Raw genomic sequence first — 18303 nt, forward strand, 5'->3', positions numbered from 1 at the left:
CAACTTTTTGCTTTGGTGTCAACACAAATGACGTTATGGACATGTATTAGGAGTCATCGTTCATCAAGACAACCTTGAAGCCATGCAAGAAGTTAAGGGTAGCAGAAGTCGCATTCGCCCGTTCCTATTCACCTTGGTCTGCATTCGTGTACCATGCTACCTAATAGTACCAACGCGTACATCCAATCCCTTACTTTGGAACCGTGACAATAATAGACTGCATCTTGGAGTCATACTGATGAATCTCCACAATCTTCAACTCAGCCTCGCTCAACAGCGCCTCCCACTCAGGCTTGGTTCGCTCCACGCCTCCCAAGCTGTTCATCATAATCAAATCCATGTACGCCGACTGCCAAGGCACGCCCATTTCAGGAAGCACCACGTCGTCGATGATCAAACGCGAGTCCGGGCCCATGGCAGGAATGATGTTCTTCAAGATCTGCAAAGATTCCTTGTCGGGCCAGTCGTGGAGCACATGACGGAGATAATACAGCTTGGCCCCCTTGACAGTCTGTGGGCCGAAGAAGTCGTGCTCGACAAACTCAATGCCCGGAACCGGCCTGGCACCCGCCAGAGTTTGCGGGATGTCTTGGACAATAACGCGGCCGGGGAGGTTGGGAAACTTTGCCTTGAATGCGATGGCCTGCTGGCCAAACCCGCCGCCTATGTCTACCAAGACGGCCTCGTCGGGCTTGGTGGCAAGGGAACCGAGCCTCTCCTCGACGGGGTACTTGTCTACCCAATGAACTGGGCGTTCCAGTGCCATCAGGTGGCCTAGGCTCTTCATGTGCTTTGGGTGTTGAGGCATCCACTCAAAGAGCGTCAGGTCAGTGTTGAAGGCTTTCTGGAAGACGGTCTGCTTGTTGGAGGTGATGTTTTGGTACTTGGTCTCGGCGAGAAAGTCGGGCATGGCCTGGGTACACGGGCCGGGAATATCGAAGCTACAGAAATAGTTAGCTTCTGCCGTTCTGGAGTCGTTGAGAGGGAGACTGACAGTTGGCAAATAGCACCCGCCGCATTGGGGTTCGAAAAGACTTTGGTGAAGGCGCTGGCGGTGTATTCGTACTTCCCGGTCTCTTTCACGAGGCCAAATGCTGCCATGGTACGAAGGAGGCGCGCTGCTATGTATCAGTATTCCGAGCATCTGTTGCTGAACGTGAATCCATGATCCGTACCCAAAAGTTGTGCCGAGGCCCCAGTTTGCTCAGTCAGCTGGCTCAGCGTGATAGGAATATCACTCTCTGTGAGGGTCGTGAAAATGTCGAGGTCGATGCCAATCTTGGCCAGAGCCAGTTGAAGAGGCTTCAAGCACTGTTAGCCCCCTATATCTGACTAGGTGGATGCCGTAAAGGAAAACATACCCCGCTGGTGAGTCTCATAACAACATCCCAATCTGAATAGAAGCCAACTTGCAGCTCACGGATGTAGCCCTGGATCTCTCTTTTCCCGGCATCCTCTGCCTTGGTGTAGAGCTCTTTGATCTGATTGAAGATGGACTCCATATTGACAGTATGTAGTGAAACAGTACCTAGTGCGTGGTGGAAGGCAATACCGTGGTATTCTGTTTGACAACTTTGGGCTGCGAGAGATGTCCTCAAGTAGTATGGGTCTAAACCGGGAAAGGGATGGGTGTACTGATTTACTCCGAGATATCGGTAAAACACAATTCGGATTGTGAACATCTATGGAAGCGGGTATTCACCCAGATAGCGATATGTCCAGGGCATGTAATGATACAACAGCCCCGTCAAGGCAAAGTAAATGCCATCCCACGGAAATTTGACATGGTCCGACGTTGGCAGCACGCTGACATTCCGCATACTGTACTTTCCCTCCTCACTGGCCGCTATCTCCACCATTCCCGCCGCCAGGTCCAAGAAGGAGAGCGGCGTCTTGGCTGTCTCCGTGCTGATCTCGTGGCCCCTCTGCTGGTCATGAACCAACCCTCCGGGCTTGACAAAGACGGAAGTCACCCAGCCCTGCTGCGCTCGCAGGAACTTCTCGGCTTCAGCGAGGTCCTTGTAGAGATATGACACGGCAGTGCTGAGGATCGAGTGAACAAAGGCAGGAACGTCTCCGCAGAAGGACTCCTCGAGTGAGGCTGAGGAGAGCTGGATGAGTCTCGGAAGCCGTGGGTGGGAGTTGTGCTGGTCGGCCTCATGCCGAATCCGATCGAGAGCCGAGATGACAACCGATGCCGTGTCCCGAGCCACGGTGCAACCTGGCATATTGTCCACTATTGCAACCGCGAGGAACACGGCCCGGGTACCGCGGATGCAGTCGGCAATGAGCGAGATATCGTCGAGATGACCTTCAAACACCTTCACCTGCTTGTTTTTGGCGGCTTCGGGGCAGACACGGAAGAGCTTCTCTTTGGACCGACAATAGGCGTTGACCCGGTTGACGGGTGATTGCAGGAGGATTTGCATCAGAGCTTTGCCCGTGTTGCCTGTGGCACCAAGCACTGCATAAGAAGGCATCGTTGATAGCTATCCCGAGCCAGCACGGCAAACGCTTTGTGGAATGAGATGAGGGAAAATCGATTATCACACATGCCTAAGTACCTTGGCTGGGAGGGCTGTTCCTGTCAGCAACGCCAAGTCCGAGGCGTTCTCGGTGACCGATACCCCTCCCCGATGCAGCTGTCATGGCTGGTACAGTACCTGATTGGCGTACAAGTTAACACTCTTTCCTCAGCATCAACGAGTAGGTGAGGTGCTCTCTCAAGTTTCCGCTTCCAATTCACAACCGCAATGGCTTTCCCAAGAGAAAGATGCATCCCCAAAGAGATCTCCCCGTATAACATTCAACTTTCGCCTGAAGACACTCCAGGCAATACCCACGTCAAGGTTTTGACCCAAGAAAGCGCAGACAAGGTCTCTGAGCTGCTGATGGTAAATCATGTACGCTACCACACTCTCTTTGATGCCGTGGGCTTCCACAGTAAGTTCGCAAACGCATTGTACTGTAAACTGTATGAAACGGCTTCTGACATGGCTCTGTAGACCACACCGTGCACCATCTTCTCACACTTTGGGCGCTGGGCGCCACTCCATCAGAGGTGCAGGCCATGTACGATCTCAACAAGCCGTACCAGGCCCTTATCCAATACCATCCAGCGTCAGTAGCTGCGGTTAAACTGAAAGAACCTGCATTCTTCAAGCAGTGCATTGGAAACCTGGACTACTACCAGGACTATGTCCGGTTTTTCCAAGACGAGATTGCCGTGAGGGGGGTCCCGGCTGTCGTGAACGAGTACCTGTTCAAGGGGGATGAGTTATCCGACGATATTTTTGCGCGCATGCATTCTGGCTTTCTTCATCCCATGATCCACCTCGGCTGTGGCCTGGAGTTTAGCCAACCCTGTCTCGTCGCCGAGGCTCTCGCAGCGGGGTGTGTTCATGACGAATGGCCAGAGTGGTTCATCTTCCCAGTGGAGGAATATCTCAAGTCGAACCCGGATGTCCCGTCAAAATCGCTGCTGGAAATCGTCACTGGTCTTCAAAACGACCCCGTCATTGCTAACGCCGTGACACCTGACGACCCCCTCAACAAAATATCTGACGGCCTCTTGAAAAAGGTGGCCAAAGAGCTGGTGCCATATCTGGCCTCATACCAAGTCGATGCAACACCAGAGGACCTCCAACAAAAGACCACCGCCATGATACACACCTGCGCGTACATTCTCGGGGCAGCCCAGCATCCCGGCAAGGTGGAAGCCATCGACTTTGTCATGCTTCACATGTCCACGCTGGGAATCTTCTACCCGACCTTTATGGCACAAGATTGGATCTCCAACGAAAACAAGAAGCGGATGCTGCAGTGGAAGGCTTGGGGAGACGCGGTGATGTATGCCGGGTGCGGATGTCCCAAGCTGTACCCTGAGAGGGTTACTGGGTACACCCCTAAGCGCCCCCAGGACGGCTGGCCAGAACTCTGTTACCGGGCGAATGTCTATGGTGACGATGGACACATTTCCAAGGTCATCCGGGCTATGCTAAACACCCAGGAGCTACCCGAGCCGGTGGAAGGATTCCCCCTGGCGAAGAAGGATTTCTTCAAGATTGCGCATCTGGCTTTGGACTCTGTGGAGAGGATGCTGGAGCCAGGACAGTACAAAGTCCCTGATAAGATCAAAAAGACTGTGGCAGAAGAAATGCGACAAGATGAGGAGATTGTTAGGGTAATGGTGCGGTGGGTGCGTTGGTGCGGTGTGGAAGGATCGTGGGATAACTTCCCGGACCTTGTTGAGAAATCACGGGGTGAGGAGGCAGTGATTGGAGATGCTAGAATCGCTGCGACATAACTTAGTATCATCACTTGTCCTGTACTGCTTATTTGCCAAGACATAATCCACAGCCTGGTGCCCAAGAAATCTGATTTAAAAATAGATACATATTATGACCTCTTCTATTTCATGTAGTATATTACTCTATCGTTATTAGCCTTATATTAATACAAGCGGTATTGCATGTTATCCCAGGCCGAGAATTCCACTTTGAGAAGCTTACTACATGCTACCACAAGCACATGTTACATTGCAGATCATCGCTTCCGACCGTACTCAAGCTTCATGTTCTTACGGACTCATAAAGCGACGGCTAGTCCCACCGCTGCCTCTCCAGTTCTAAACCACCTCGTTTGAATCCTCCCTATGCAAAAGTAAATATAGGTCGAATTGCGGTTTCCAACATGCTCGTGACAACCCTTCTTTCCGCCATGTCAACCCTTTCCAGGGCGGCACCCACCACAACCACCGTCGACTCAACAGAACTCGGCCAAGGTCCTTACCACTACGACTTCGGCTGGACCAAACCCTTCATCAGCTCCTGCAGCAACAAGACTGTCGATGTCAAGTTCCGCTGGTCCATCAAAGGCCTCCAATACACCACCTCTTCCACATTCATGTCACCCACGGAAGAACAAGAACAGAAGCCCAGCATCGAGTCGACTTACTTCAGCTTCAACCTCACCAACCCCGCCATCGGGGGCCTAGCTCGCTGCAACACCACCATGTCCGGGCCGATACCAAACGCGGCCCATGTATTCTGGTGCGACAAGTGGCTTTCAGTCGACGCTGGGACGGCTGGGCTGCTTGGGGCCCGTGGTCCACGGATTCAGCTGAGGTTTCATGAGAAGACGCTGTTGCTTAATGATGGGTGGAGGTGTAATGAGCCAGGGCAGAGAAGCAATGGCGAGTGAGTACATCCTTTCCTTTTGATTTGACGATGACATGGATACCACAAGGTGTTGACACAAAGTGTGTTCAGCATACAATACAGCGCAAGAGGCCTTGTAGAACTGGAATACTCGCAGTGTACTGGGGCATCTTCAGTCACCGGTGACTGGAAGCCCGGTCAGATTTATTCGCAAAAGACAATCGGTTGTCGCGCTGACCAGATCGATCTTAAGCCGAATTATCTACTTGGGGTGTAGTGAGTTGCCCTCCATGTTTGGTTGAGCGTAAACGTAGAATTATGTACAAGCTACTGACGTTGACTTAGCTCTGCTGACCCGTTTTTCTTGGTTATTGGGGAGTGGTAAAATGTTGAAGTTCTGCATGTCTGGGACACAGATGGTAGCATCTCCTTGTGTCACATTGAGATCGAGCGCTAAGAGACATGATATATGAAAATCACTTGGAATTCATTTAATAGCAGCTCTACTTGTACTCTACTCTTTCAGTCGAGGAAGATGCCTTGAACATTTGTCCTTTGAAAAGGGGTGAATAAGGGGTGCACAGTATGGCCACTCAGGCCACACAGTGCCCGCACTGTTTGGGCCACAACGCTCCAGAAAAAATTCACAACTTTTGGCTGCCCGCAGTGATGAAGTCACACACACCCCAGCTCTCACTTTCACATTCAATCTCAACCCTCATATTCCAGTCTGCTGCCTATCTATTGTCGTGAGAATCAATCTCGTGATTTTCCCTCATTTTCGGTTCGATTTTACGTCACTTCTGAGGCCCCCTCGAACACCGAAAATGGCCTCGATCCAATTTCAAGAAGAAGAAATCGACGACCTCATCTACCTCGCTCGCGTCGGTGACAAAGACGAGCTCTCCACTCTCCTCTCAGAAATCATTGCCCGCCAGACCACCGACAGGATACCCACTCCCGCCGACGTTCTCGCCCAGGCGGTAGACGAGAGCAGCAAGAATACAACCCTGCACATGGCCAGCGCCAACGGTCATGTTGGTGAGTTGAATTCTCTCATCCTATCCACTATTTTCTTACATGAAACTAAAATAATTTTTGTCAGAAATCGTCGAGTACATCCTCTCCCAGTTTCCAACCGCCGACAAAGATCAAAAACAAGCCTTCCTCGACGCCACAAATGAGTTCGGCAACACAGCCCTCCACTGGGCAGCTCTCAACGGCCACCTCCCAATCGTGAAGCTCCTCGTTGAAAATGGTGCGTCTGTTGCGTTGGCAAATGACAAGAACTACATCCCTCTTGACCTGGCGAGCTTCAGCGAGAAGATCGATGTGGTGGATTACTTCCTCAAGGAGGTGCGTGAGATGGAGGCTGAGAATGCAAAGGAGGGTCTTGGGGAAGCTGTGGCGGATGTAAAGGTAGAAGGCGGTGAGGAGAATGAGGGCTCTTCGAAAGGAAAGGAGAAGGAGTCAAGTTGAGAGGAACGACGAATGATACCAAAAGAAGAAAAAAATGACATGAACTGAGAACTGCTCTTTGATTTGTTTTGTTATTGTTGTGATGTACCCGTCTTACTCTGGCTTCAGAGCATACATCCTAACTGGCAACAACCCACTACTCTGAAACCCCTTCTGCAGCTCAACCTGCACGAGCTTCAACTTGGCCTCCTTGAAGATGCGTCTAAATGTCGCGTCCTCCCTGGGGTGTTCTTCTGTTAGCAGCAACATCCATCCCCCTCCCCCCTTAAAAAAACACACACAAACAAACAAACATACCTCGTAACACTACTATCCACCTCATCAAAATCATCCTTCCCACTTGTACTATTATTCTCCTTCACAACAATAAACCCCCCCTTTTCCACATCCAACGCAGCTTTGCACCGCTCCAGAAAGCTCACCAGCTGGTGATCTGTCAAATGCCCCACGCACCACTGGATCCATATCAAGTCATACCTCTCCCCTCCATCTTGCATCTCCCACTGCTCCAACCCCATATTCCACACTTTACCCACCCCCGTCTTCCCCTTGAGCTCATCGGTGAATTTCTGAATCGGCTCAATGACGTCGACTTGCTGGGCGATGCCATCGAGGAGCAACCCCGTCGTCACACGGCCTATTCTATCGGGCTGTTGTCAGTGAGTATGAATTGATGGGAGACAAGGTGAAAACAAACCCAGCGCCCCCCTCCAACGCCCTTTCCACCTTCCTCTTCTTCGCGCCAACACCAAGCTTAGCCAAGAAATTTTTTGAGCCTTGGATGTCGACTTTGCTGATGTGGGGAAACCCGCCCAACATGCCGTTCACATCTGGGGCAATAGACTCCCAATAGGCGAGGCCGTCGGTGGTGTTGATGAGGGCGTCTGCTGGTTGTTGGTCCTGATTCGACATCTTGGTGGGTCCGAGCTGTTCGAGAAGAGGTGACGAAAAGAAGCAAACCTGATCTATTAAAAGTTCTGCTGAGTACCTGAATAGTAGCGTGAGATACTGAGAGATAATGAGGGTGGGTCTCTCAGACTTTTGTTGTCGTTGTCAAAAGTTTACTCTGATGCAGTTTCAGTTGGGCAGGTGGTGATGAAAATTACATCGATGAGACGGCAAATGTGAAATATTACGCGTAATTTGTACGGTGTCACGTGCCTAGTGAACGAAAAGACTCGGGGAGAGAGGGTTAGGGTACAAACATTGGATGTCAGGAACAATAAGAATCGGGCACAAAAAGAAGAGAAGGACATGGAATATAAGAAACATTAGAGACACGCAATGGTAGTGAATGGTTCGGAAATCTTTTCCGGTGGCTTGCCGCTGTTATTCAAGGTTTGTTGGTCGTCATTTGAACCTGCTGACCTTGGTATTTCTTCTCTCATAAACTGGCTAGACTCGTACTCCTTTGGCTTTGGCTATGGCCTCAAAGTGATTCACCCCGAAAGTCAAAAATGAAGCTGGGTAAACCACAACCACGCGGTTCAAAAAGGGCAAAAGATATTCCCCTCGACCGGAATCGAGCCGGTGACCTTTCGGTATCAATAAATTCCTTTACAGCCGAACGTGATAGCCAACTACACCACAAGGGGTTTCCTGGTTGTTGATGGGGAAGGCCAAAGTGGCACCTATGTGGGGACCAACCACCCTTGACTGACTTATCTCCAAGAGACACCAACAACACTACTTGCACTTGAGGCAGCGAAAGCCAGCTGCAGATTCCCGTATCACTAGTCCGCGTGCATTCTCGCGCAGAGATTGTCATCCAGCCAGGTACTCAGATCCCCATAACTGTCCACGGCCTGTATCTCAGCTTTGAGGTTCAACATCAGCATGCGCTGTAGTTCCTGTGCATGTTCCAACCCGCCGCCGGAGGGCAGCTCGACAGAGGAAATGGCCCTCAGGATATCGCCAGCTTTCTTTCGGTCCCTCAAAGTGAGAGAGGACACTTTGTCGCTTGGATTTCGAAAATCTGACAGCCTGGGTCTTTTGGCTGGCCGCTGGTAATCGGAGTCTGGCGCGAGAAGTAGGTTAATAACTGTCACGAAACAGAAAGAAGGGGACCTGCTCACTTTCCACCAATTGAGGAGATTCCCCGCCTGTGGTTCCATGTAATTCTTGGTCCTCCTCATCGTCAACTGCTGGACTTTGCCATGAAGAGAGGAGATCGCGACTCTTAATTCCAAGCCAGCAGAGCGAGGGGACAGTTGCCTCGTTCTCATGCTCTAGACGTCTACTACCATTCTGGTATGTTCGGACAATGGAAATACCGTCAGGGTCAAAGTCTGCGAGACCAAAAATCACTAGACTCGGCCGCATGGAATGTACAACAGACAAGAACCTTCGGGTGGCCAAGTCAGGGAATCCTTTGGCCTGGCAGACAGAGAACTTAGTTATGAACACATCATCTGTAACATTGAAGCCATACCGTGATGAGGATTCCGTGACCTGCTCGGGAGTTCTTTGCATATTGAGCTGCAGCAAGAGTTCGGAAAGTTGCCTTGATCCCATGTCAGCCGGGGCCATTTAAGCGCAATAGTCTCAGCTGACCTCTTTCTCAATCACCAAAATCCACTGGACCTCATGAAAGCCAATGCTCCGGATCTCGCTTGTGGATGGCAAAAGAATACCCTACGACCATCAGCATACAACCCTTGTGTTTGATCGTCTCAGGTAATGTCTCACGGTACTATGAGAGAGCCCACAGTCAATGACGGAACCGTCTCGACTGATCAACATGATGGGGCCTGAAATAAGGCCTTTGGCTGTCGCAACCTATGATCGTTCCAGTCAGAAATTTGACTCCATGAGAAGTAACAGATGCCTATTTACAATGTTCAAATCGCCTCGGCCGACACCAAGGGTGAAAGCAAGATTGTCCACCATGACATCAACTGCAGCTTGTGAGCCGAAAAGATCTGGACTTTGGTAGTATATGTTTCTGATTACTCAGGTGAGTGAGCCAACATCCCAGTCTTGGAGGTAAGTCCTCACAAACAGACCTCTTGGTGATCAACATTCCCGACAGTAAAGCCTCATGGGAAAGCTCAATGATGCATAGTAAGGCTTCTATCCACAGAACCAGTTAGATGAAATCGCTCGATACGCCCCGGTTGACTAACCAAATTTCTTCGCTTCCTGGATGGTACGACCTGGGAATCTCACCACACCAGCTTGGCGCGCCGCTGGCGGGCCTTGTGAGCGCCCAGGGCGTGATGCTCGGACAGTTCTGTAGGGAATAAGGATTTCGTTTCCGGTCGTGACAGCATCGACAATTGCTTCGAGAAGCGACTCGATTCGGTCGAGGGCACCATTGCCAGCGACAGCGACGACATTGACCGCGTCGTAGTTGACAGAAGAGGCACCAGATGAATCTTGGCTGTGAGTACCAGTGCCTTGAGAATACCCCTCAGTTGAATTTGTCGATATTTCGTCCATGGTGATCGGGTTGGCGCCGACTTGCACCAACATCTGACAGATGATGCACAAGTCGCTTGCTTCTGCACTGGGGAAATACCCAGGCTTTCCAGCTCCTTCCCATTTTTACTTGCAATTACAGTAGTACTGCAATTGTTGCCAGCCCAGTGTTCCTTCCTCGTCGAGTTGACCTGATCACACACTGATCTGGCAGTGCTCCTTCCCAATGTCATCGGAAAGATTCCGACATGGATGAGGTCTCTCTCACATGCACTTTGGTGGGCCCGTGCGTCACTGCCAGGTTGACGGGTGGATCCCGTTGCTGCAACCCCTGAAATTCAACGGACGACGGGTGATCGCTGTGGCCCGATTGGCGAATCCAAGACAGCTCAGTCCACGGCCAAAATGTTTGCTGGCTCTTAAAACCAACTGTTCCTCCGCTCTTTCGTGGTACGGCACCATAATTTCGTATAGCTCGTCACGATGGGAAAGAAGGATGCTGCGGGAGTGTCCTCGGACACTCAACCTCTCCTCGAGAAGTCCTCCACCAAGAAGCGCCTGAGCTTCGACCTCACCGATCATGTCGCAAAACGCCAGAGAATCGAAGAGCGAACTGACCATACACGATGGCGCATGCGCGACGACAAAGGACGCCAATCATGGGTGTATCTCGAGGACGACCAAGCTCTTCAAGATTGGCCCCAGAGCTTTGCTGACAAGTACTTTCTTGGCCTTCCTGTGGTACGTTCTTATAGGCTTTTCAGGGTTTTACCATGGTCGAAACACAGCTCGAAACACTACTAACAATGTCCTAAAGAATGCCCCCGATCTCCCAAAGCCGACGAACCCTCTCGATGCGGTCCGAAACGGTCTCGAATTCTTCGAAAAGCTCCAGCTACCCAGCGGTCACTGGGGTTGCGAATATGGCGGTCCCATGTTCCTGCTACCGTGCATCGTTATTGCTTGGTATGTCACCAAGACGCCAATTCCCTGGTATTACGCGACCGAGATCAAGAATTATTTGTTTGCGCGCGCCAATCCCGAAGACGGTGGCTGGGGTCTGCATATCGAGGGCGAGACATCAGTCTTTGGAACATCGCTCAACTACACTGTCCTGCGGATTGTAGGTGTTGATGCGGACCACCCGGTGATGGTCAAGGCTCGCGCCACTCTGCACAAGATGGGAGGAGCGACACATGCTCCCCACTGGGCCAAGTGGTGGTTGGCCGTGATGGGAGTTGCCCAGTGGGATATCGTTAACCCAACACCCCCCGAGTTGTGGCTTCTCCCAGACTGGGTCCCTATTGCCCCTTGGAGATGGTGGATCCACATTCGCCAAGTGTTTCTGCCCATGAGTTATCTGTGGTCCAAGAGGTGGCAGGCTGAGGAAACGGAACTGATCCGCTCCCTTCGGCAAGAGTTGTTTGTGGAGGACTGGGCCAAGATCAATTGGGCCTCGCACCGCAACACCATCAACCCCAGGGACAACTACCATCCCAAGACGTGGGTGCTCAACACGGTAAACTGGTGTCTTGTCAATATCTGGAACCCAGTTTTGCGGACACAGGCGATTGCTAAGAAGGGCGAGGAGTGGGCTATGAAGCTCATCGAGATGGAGAATGAGAACACCGACCATGCTGATTTGGCCACGGTGTCAGGGCCCATGAACACGGTGTGCCTTTATGTCAAAGAGGGACCCGATTCCTATGCTGTGCGCAGGCATCGCGAGAGAGCCCACGAGTTCCTCTGGATGAAGGACGAGGGTTTGCTTGCCAATGGCACCAACGGTGTTCAGTGTTGGGATACTGCCTTTGCCATTCAGGCTGTGATGGATGCTGGTCTAACCGAGGATCCCCGTTGGCGGCCAATGCTGATGAAGGCGCTCGAGTTCTTGGATGATCAACAGATTCGCGAAAATGTCAAGGACCAGGACAAATGCTATCGCCAGCAACGCAAAGGCGGATGGGCCTTTAGCAACAAGGATCAAGGCTATGCTGTCAGCGACTGTGTTTCGGAAGCTCTCAAGTCTGTCATTATTCTCCAGAAGACTCCAGGTTTCCCAACCCTCATTGATGATCGGAGAATCTTTGACGCCATTGACACTCTTCTGACATACCAGAATCCTTCTGGCGGATGCTCGTCATATGAGCCCCCTCGCGCGGGTACTTGGATGGAGGTATTGAACGCTGCTGAAGTGTTTGGCAACATCATGGTCGAGTATGAGTATCCCGAGTGCACAACTGCGGTGGTCACGGCTTTGTCCCTCTTCCGCAAGCACTGGCCGGAATACAGAACCAAAGAGATCGAGCGCTTCATCGAGCGCGCCGTAAAGTGGATCAAGACTGCCCAGAAGCCACATGGTGGGTGGTATGGGAGCTGGGGTATTTGCTTTACTTATGCCACCATGTTTGCCCTTGAGAGTTTGGCCAGCATTGGTGAGACATATAAGAACAGCGATTATGCCAAAAGGGGCTGTGACTTTTTGATCTCCAAACAGAGAGAGGACGGTGGTTGGTCTGAACATTACAGGGTATGTTCTGCTTTTACATTTAGTCACAATTGCAGGATGCTAACATGATGCAGGCATGTGAGACGGGCGAGTACATTGAGCATCCTTCAGGATCGCAAGTTGTCATGACTGCCTGGGCGGTAATTGCTCTCATGAAGGCAGACTACCCCAATCTTGAACACATCAAGAAAGGTATCAAGCTGATCATGGACCGCCAACAAAGCAATGGCGAGTGGCTTCAAGAAGCCATTGAGGGTGTCTTCAATAAGAGCTGCATGATTTCGTACCCCAACTACAAGTTTACCTTCACCCTGAAGGCTCTGGGCATGTTTGCTCGCAAGTACCCGAACGAAACTGTGGTTTGAGGACGATGGGTCAGAGAAAGAAAAAGATGATGACATGAGGCAAGATGGCAAAAGCATATGATGATGGTTTGGAGACATTCGGTAATACTTTATACGTAATACTTAATTCATTTAATCCCCTTTCAGTCTTCATACAATTTCATTTCCCCCTTTCAGTGCCACCACTTAGTGATGTTACTGTTGAGGAAGGCGGTGAAACCATTGCTCGTCATGGACCCCCACTTCTGCAGGCATCCGCAGGTGGCAGAATTAGGTTGGCTGCAGGCTGTCCCAAGCTTGTTGGTGTGGTACCCCGCCAAAGCTTCCCCTGGTCAGCAGCTCTCTTGGGCTGCTTCTTTACAATTCGACAAGTATCTTTGGGCCAACCAGCTTTACACTTCTCATTCAGAAGTTCCAGCTTCACTTTTTCTGTCACTTACAAAGATCCCTTCAACTACTTGTCTATAACAACCTATCTCCGCCTCCGTTGATATCTTCCCATCCATCCATCACCTTCTCTCCAGCTGCCATCATCGCCAAGACGAACTAGATAGGTACCTACCCGATCGACCCGTTCCGACCTCCCGGCAACTTCTCACCAGGATGGCGGCTACATCGTACGCCTACCGTGGCCTCGAGGCCGTCGAAAAGAAAGATTGGGCCGCTGCCGTTCCCCTTCTCGACAAGGCGCTGGAGGGTTCAAACTCCCCTCTTTGGCTGTTGGCCCGCTCGCACGCCCACCTCGAACTTAAGAACTATGAAGATGCCCTCCGCGATGCCGAACTTGCGTACCACGTTGCTGCCGAGAGGGGATCTGGGAGAAAGCAAATGATCGACGCCCAGTATCGCCGTGCTACCATTTATCACAGACTCAAGCAGTATGCCGACTCGGACTGCTGTGCCAAATGGAGCATGCTCTTGGCAGAGGGTCGCCCAGCTCGTGAGGATGACGGGGTTGAGAAGAACGTTGATGCCGACGGGTACTACACGGTTACATACGAGGATGCGGTTGCCGATAACGCGAACCAGCCGGATTACTCTATGAGGGAGAGCTTGAAAGATCCAGGCGTGAAAGACCCAAATGCAAAGACGATCAAGACTGGGTTTGAGTCACAGTGGAAACGAGCGTATACGTGGAGAACTGTCGTTTTGGGAATCCTGAAGAGGCTGCCGAAAAATGACCCAGGGCGCAAAGTCCATGTTTCCAAGATACCACCAAAGCCAGAGCTGAAGAAGGTCGAGAAGAAGGCCGAGCCTCTGGTTGTGGAGCTGGACAGCGAGGATGAAAAGCCGGTTGCGAAGCCCAGCGAGCCTGCGCCGGGAAGTGTACCCGATGAGAAGCTCAAGCTTCGTACCGACTTTTACCAGTCCAACCAAAATGTAACAGTTTCACTGTTTGTCAAGGGTACGAAGAAGGAAGAGCTTAACGTCAAGTTCTCGAAGCACCAGGTATGCCAATCCGAACTTTGGCACATGCTGATCGGCTACTAACGGGCTGTAGGTTCAAATATCACCAATTGCTCGCGCCGCGGCCCCATACGTAAAGCCTGGCGACCGCGAGGCTTCCTCGACCTTGCACCTGAGCGGCGAGATCAATCCCGCTGGTTCTCGTTGGACCGCCACCCCATCGAAGATTGAGCTCGTTTTGCAGAAAGCTACGCCAGGGAAGTGGGGCTCGTGGGGCAAGGAGGAAATCGGCATCGTAGAGAATGCGGATCAAGAAGAGGATATTGAAGAGGTCACCCCTTCTTCATCCAACCAGGCTTCGGCTCCTGCTGTCAAGCCTGCCGCTGCTCCAGCCTACCCCACCAGCAGCCGGACCGGACCTAAGAACTGGGACAAGCTGGAGGAGCTGGAAGGGGTCGAGGACACTGAGAGCGATGTCAATGCCTTCTTCAAGAAGCTTTACAAGGACGCCTCCCCTGAGCAGCAACGCGCCATGATGAAGAGTTTTACTGAGAGTAATGGGACAGCTCTCAGCACGGACTGGAGCGATGTGAAGGGGAGGAAGGTGGAGACGGTGCCGCCTGAGGGTGTCGAGGTCAAGAAGTGGAATAGTTGAAGGTGGTCCCGAGGTTGGGATTTATTCTCTTGAGAAGTGGGACCGGTTGCATGGTTAATGGCAGTGATAGCGACGTGAACTTTTGTATCATGCTTTATTAGAGTGGTGGATAGGGGATGATGGCGTTGTGTTAGGCGCTGGCGTTGGAGTGTTTACAAAAGCGAAGCAAACTGGGCCGGTAGTAATGAGGAATATTTTTACTTTGATCGTGCGATGTGAAGGGACGGTTCAGAAATGAGACAAGTCGGTCTTGGACGCTCTTTGGAATGTGAACCAGGATATTTATACATTTGAGGGGTATTCCCAACAGGAAGGATGGCTCTTGGATTTGGTAAGAGCGTCAAGAGGCCACTTATAGGCCTCGAGGGTAGCTCATTGGGGGATGTTGCACGTTGAGAAGGCGTAGAACACTTGAACAATGTCCCAAGATACCAAGATCTGGGTATATCTTCGACACCATCTTACCAAGTGAGCTCAGTCTTTTGCAAGAAGAAACAAACCTGGGCGTGTCGTGAGATATTCATCATCTAGGTAGGCTAATTACAATTCTATGTTCTAAAAAAAGGGGGTATAATCAAGTATTCGCCCGCTCATACATCATGCTCATGGTCTAATCAACGCGATCCTTACTTGTCGATCGGCAGCTGTTTGTGCTCTCAGCCGCGACCGGCGTCGACGGCCGCAAACTTGTCCCCTCCACATCATCCAGCCGGGTGACGCTCATATCCGGACGTACCCTGAAAGTCTGACCCCTCCAATTCACCGTGGCTCCAAGAAGGACAGCCCAAGTCCAGATGGGAAATGCCAGAAACTCTCTCCCCAGCCAAGCGGCAAACCAAGTCAAAAACGGCTTCTTCTTGATTCCTCCTGTTCGCGTCGAGCCCAGGGCAAAAGCCGGCGTGTTTTCATCCACATCAACACTCTGCAGCTTATGCAGCTTGGCACTCAGCAATCTGTCCACGACCATCCAGACAGTGACGGCCGAGATCCAAATGGTACCAAACGCTTTCCAAGTGGGAGGTATTCCAAAAAAGGAGCGGAACCAAGGCAATGTCGTGAAGGCAAAGGCCATGTGGAGGCACCCGATCAGAGATTCCACACCTGGCTCCACAAGCGTGGCCGTTAACACGGTCCACTTCCGTACTCGAAGCCATCGTACACGGCGAGCAATGTAAGCGGCAACAGTCATGCCCGACATGGGCTGAATAGCTACCTCGCCGTAGACGAGCCCATGGTTCTTGAAGCCTGGGATCTTCGACTTGAAAATCAGATCGCCAATCAGGTGGTCCTCGCAGATGTAGGACGAGAAATAGTCGACACCCCGCCCACGAGCAGCATCGGCGGGGGGGATGAGGGGGTTTCGAGCGGGGTCGGTCAGGCGTTCCAAGTGAGACTTGCGAAACATGTTGCTCTTGCCAACGACACAGGGGGCGATACCAACTGTATTGATGGCGCTGTAGAATTTTGCGTGGGTGGTTGCCATGAACATCTCTTCGAGCCTGCCGCCATAGTCAAGGAGGCTCTTTGGCGCGCTGGTGTTGATAGGCCCCGACAGAAGTGCCTGTTCCTCTTCTGTCGCTGTCTTTGGCGTCTCGAGATCAATAACGAGAGGTAGTTGGTGGACAAACTTGTAGGGCTTGGTGCGAGTTCCATCGGGCAAGAAACCGTCCAGCTTGTCCACCATTCTTCCTGCCGAGTTGGCCCCAAGCCAAACATTACAGTCTGCTATCCAAATAATATCGCCCTTAGCCTCTCGGTATGCGCGGCTGATGTTGCGGATTTTGGGATTTGGCCCAAGCTTGTCAATGTGCCCGCCATCGCCATGCAAAACAGGATCTTGCTCCTCAACGAACACCTTGGCGTCAAAGTCAGGATAGGCAGCGACGACTTTCTGTAGAACCGGGTAGGCGGGATCTCTTGTCGAATCAACGCATAGGTAGACGGTGAGCTTCGACTTGGGGTAGGCAAGCTGGAAGGTTGACGCGAGACATTCGTAGAGGCCAGCCTCGGCGCCCTTTACCGGTCGAATGACGGTGATGTGCGGTACTTCATCTTTCTCGATGGTTGGGGAGAAAGGTTTTGGGTGAGGAGCTGAGTTGTTTCGGAGGCTAAAGACACAAAGAGGTGGTCGTTAGTAAACACCGAAGACAGTACCATGGTGGGACGTCAAGGTCGTACATTTTGCAGATACCAATTCCTTGAACGGAAACGATGATGCAGGTCCAAACGAAGCTGACCAAGGCCGCGCCCTGGACGATCATCGGCATTTGGTCATTGTGAGCAGGCATCGAGATAGAATAGCAACGCGCGCAGAAACTTAGGAGAAAAGGAAAGGATCGTGATCGTGATCGTGACTGTGATCAGCAGCTTTGCTGACGGGAGATTTCGGTAACACAGGATATAATAAAAACAGAGGCGCATGGCTGGCTGGCAACAAGTCGCATGTCAGAAGCTAAGTCCCCATGTGGGGCGTCGCTGCCCTCTCTGATCGACCCTCGCACCGCGAAGAGTAAGCACGACACGCGATGTGATCAGTCATTGCAGGCATGGGCGCGGTAGGATGAGGGTATTTTGCGCATCTCCGGAGGCGCCGGAGACATTTTCTGGTAGATGACAAGTTCGAAAACAAAGATTCCGGCTGGGCCGTTGGATTTCTGATGACGATGCTCGGCGGAGCTTCTTCAGAGCTCCAGTGAGAGCCCCGTTAGGTTTTGGCGCAACGGCCGGGGGGCACCTGGAAGCTTGTTCCAGATGTTCCGATAAACTGCCGGCCGGCAACCTTGGAGTGACCCACACTTCCAGGGCATGGTGAGTGCCTTTTCGCCTGACAAGTCAGGCCAAGTGCAGAAAATTTCGGGAGCTTCAAAAGCTTCCCACAAGCTCTTGTCAGCTGCATCCCACTTTCCACTTCCATTCCAACAACAAGTCGCACAATCGCAACGATTCTTTCCACCACATGTGACAAAACACCCCGTGTGCGATATGTCAACTTGATATCTTTGTTTGCTGTCAGCAGATATCTTTTGGACCGCTGATTGGGCCACAATCTGTTTGTACCTCGCAAGAGTGAGTCCACATCATTCCCTTTTCTTCGACTTCTACCGATACCATTGCCCTCGAGTGAGGCCAATTGGTATCGCACACATTGCGGTGATGACTACTTTGGAGCTTAGAGCAAATATCCTTCAGTGGATGCTCAATGTATGCCCATGTATTAGACTACAACGGTATCTGAGCAATGTCGAGTCAAACAATTTTTGGGGGGATCATGCACAGCTGCCATCTTGACTGCATACTGACGTTTCCTAGCTCAGGTCGATATGAGTGACA

General features: G+C 51.6%; 10 protein-coding genes and 1 non-coding gene across 11 annotated transcripts; 6 read left to right on the top strand and 5 right to left on the bottom strand.

Moving 5' to 3' along the window:
* Positions 1-17: 17 nt before the first annotated feature.
* QC761_207430 (uncharacterized protein) lies at positions 18-1682 on the bottom strand (the record flags this gene model as incomplete). Its single annotated transcript, XM_062876488.1, has 4 exons — positions 18-941; positions 995-1118; positions 1176-1302; positions 1362-1682. 4 exons carry the CDS (start codon positions 1680-1682, stop codon positions 191-193), a joined length of 1323 nt encoding a protein of 440 aa, XP_062735084.1. The 3' UTR covers positions 18-190.
* QC761_207440 (uncharacterized protein) lies at positions 1683-2480 on the bottom strand (the record flags this gene model as incomplete). Its single annotated transcript, XM_062876489.1, has 1 exon — positions 1683-2480. One exon carries the CDS (start codon positions 2478-2480, stop codon positions 1683-1685), a length of 798 nt encoding a protein of 265 aa, XP_062735085.1.
* QC761_207450 (uncharacterized protein) lies at positions 2110-4480 on the top strand. Its single transcript, XM_062876490.1, has 2 exons — positions 2110-2943; positions 3006-4480. The coding sequence occupies exons 1-2, from the start codon at positions 2754-2756 to the stop codon at positions 4304-4306; spliced, it is 1491 nt and encodes a 496-aa protein (XP_062735086.1). The 5' UTR covers positions 2110-2753; the 3' UTR covers positions 4307-4480.
* Positions 4481-4575: 95 nt separating this feature from the next.
* Positions 4576-5544, top strand: QC761_207455 (uncharacterized protein; the record flags this gene model as incomplete). Its single annotated transcript, XM_062876491.1, has 3 exons — positions 4576-5198; positions 5271-5435; positions 5505-5544. Exons 1-3 carry the CDS (start codon positions 4693-4695, stop codon positions 5542-5544), a joined length of 711 nt encoding a protein of 236 aa, XP_062735087.1. The 5' UTR covers positions 4576-4692.
* A 442-nt stretch (positions 5545-5986) lies between these two features.
* YAR1 (ankyrin repeat-containing protein) lies at positions 5987-6694 on the top strand (the record flags this gene model as incomplete). The annotated part of the gene is made up of 2 exons (XM_062876492.1): positions 5987-6200; positions 6265-6694. The coding sequence occupies 2 exons, from the start codon at positions 5987-5989 to the stop codon at positions 6636-6638; spliced, it is 588 nt and encodes a 195-aa protein (XP_062735088.1). The 3' UTR covers positions 6639-6694.
* On the bottom strand, positions 6269-7550 carry QC761_207470 (uncharacterized protein; the record flags this gene model as incomplete). Its single annotated transcript, XM_062876493.1, has 3 exons — positions 6269-6858; positions 6936-7280; positions 7336-7550. 3 exons carry the CDS (start codon positions 7548-7550, stop codon positions 6732-6734), a joined length of 687 nt encoding a protein of 228 aa, XP_062735089.1. The 3' UTR covers positions 6269-6731.
* A 595-nt stretch (positions 7551-8145) lies between these two features.
* QC761_0039440 lies at positions 8146-8233 on the top strand. Its single transcript has one exon. It is a non-coding gene; the product is annotated as a tRNA-Tyr (tRNA).
* A 138-nt stretch (positions 8234-8371) lies between these two features.
* On the bottom strand, positions 8372-10278 carry SPO11 (endodeoxyribonuclease; the record flags this gene model as incomplete). Its single annotated transcript, XM_062876494.1, has 8 exons — positions 9764-10278; positions 9644-9710; positions 9474-9582; positions 9327-9416; positions 9192-9272; positions 9070-9141; positions 8714-9014; positions 8372-8655 (listed from the first exon to the last, which is right to left on the bottom strand). Exons 1-8 carry the CDS (start codon positions 10110-10112, stop codon positions 8372-8374), a joined length of 1353 nt encoding a protein of 450 aa, XP_062735090.1. The 5' UTR covers positions 10113-10278.
* A 141-nt stretch (positions 10279-10419) lies between these two features.
* On the top strand, positions 10420-13064 carry ERG7 (Lanosterol synthase (Oxidosqualene--lanosterol cyclase)). The gene is made up of 3 exons (XM_062876495.1): positions 10420-10799; positions 10876-12588; positions 12642-13064. Exons 1-3 carry the CDS (start codon positions 10542-10544, stop codon positions 12930-12932), a joined length of 2262 nt encoding a protein of 753 aa, XP_062735091.1. The 5' UTR covers positions 10420-10541; the 3' UTR covers positions 12933-13064.
* Positions 13065-13233: 169 nt separating this feature from the next.
* Positions 13234-15223, top strand: SGT1 (Cochaperone protein). The gene is made up of 2 exons (XM_062876496.1): positions 13234-14360; positions 14413-15223. The coding sequence occupies exons 1-2, from the start codon at positions 13515-13517 to the stop codon at positions 14971-14973; spliced, it is 1407 nt and encodes a 468-aa protein (XP_062735092.1). The 5' UTR covers positions 13234-13514; the 3' UTR covers positions 14974-15223.
* Positions 15224-15503: 280 nt separating this feature from the next.
* Positions 15504-17654, bottom strand: HSX11 (Ceramide glucosyltransferase). Its single transcript, XM_062876497.1, has 2 exons — positions 17152-17654; positions 15504-17081 (listed from the first exon to the last, which is right to left on the bottom strand). The coding sequence occupies exons 1-2, from the start codon at positions 17259-17261 to the stop codon at positions 15584-15586; spliced, it is 1608 nt and encodes a 535-aa protein (XP_062735093.1). The 5' UTR covers positions 17262-17654; the 3' UTR covers positions 15504-15583.
* Between the last annotated feature and the right edge of the window lie 649 nt (positions 17655-18303).

Source organism: Podospora bellae-mahoneyi, chromosome 2 (genome assembly GCF_035222275.1).
Source record: "Podospora bellae-mahoneyi strain CBS 112042 chromosome 2, whole genome shotgun sequence".
In the NCBI taxonomy this organism is placed as follows: domain Eukaryota; kingdom Fungi; phylum Ascomycota; class Sordariomycetes; order Sordariales; family Podosporaceae; genus Podospora; species Podospora bellae-mahoneyi.

What these genes read in the sequence shown, in the direction of transcription:
- QC761_207450 (XM_062876490.1), top strand. Translation starts at nt 2,754, where the DNA reads ATGGCTTTCCCAAGAGAAAGATGCATCCCCAAAGAGATCTCCCCGTAT. An exon ending in TGATGCCGTGGGCTTCCACA is followed by an intron (nt 2,944 to 3,005) that starts GTAAGTTCGCAA and finishes ATGGCTCTGTAG; the next exon opens with ACCACACCGTGCACCATCTT.
- ERG7 (XM_062876495.1), top strand. Translation starts at nt 10,542, where the DNA reads ATGGGAAAGAAGGATGCTGCGGGAGTGTCCTCGGACACTCAACCTCTC. An exon ending in ACTTTCTTGGCCTTCCTGTG is followed by an intron (nt 10,800 to 10,875) that starts GTACGTTCTTAT and finishes AATGTCCTAAAG; the next exon opens with AATGCCCCCGATCTCCCAAA. An exon ending in GTTGGTCTGAACATTACAGG is followed by an intron (nt 12,589 to 12,641) that starts GTATGTTCTGCT and finishes AACATGATGCAG; the next exon opens with GCATGTGAGACGGGCGAGTA.
- SGT1 (XM_062876496.1), top strand. Translation starts at nt 13,515, where the DNA reads ATGGCGGCTACATCGTACGCCTACCGTGGCCTCGAGGCCGTCGAAAAG. An exon ending in TCAAGTTCTCGAAGCACCAG is followed by an intron (nt 14,361 to 14,412) that starts GTATGCCAATCC and finishes AACGGGCTGTAG; the next exon opens with GTTCAAATATCACCAATTGC.
- HSX11 (XM_062876497.1), bottom strand. Translation starts at nt 17,261, where the DNA reads ATGCCTGCTCACAATGACCAAATGCCGATGATCGTCCAGGGCGCGGCC. An exon ending in GGAATTGGTATCTGCAAAAT is followed by an intron (nt 17,082 to 17,151) that starts GTACGACCTTGA and finishes TTGTGTCTTTAG; the next exon opens with CCTCCGAAACAACTCAGCTC.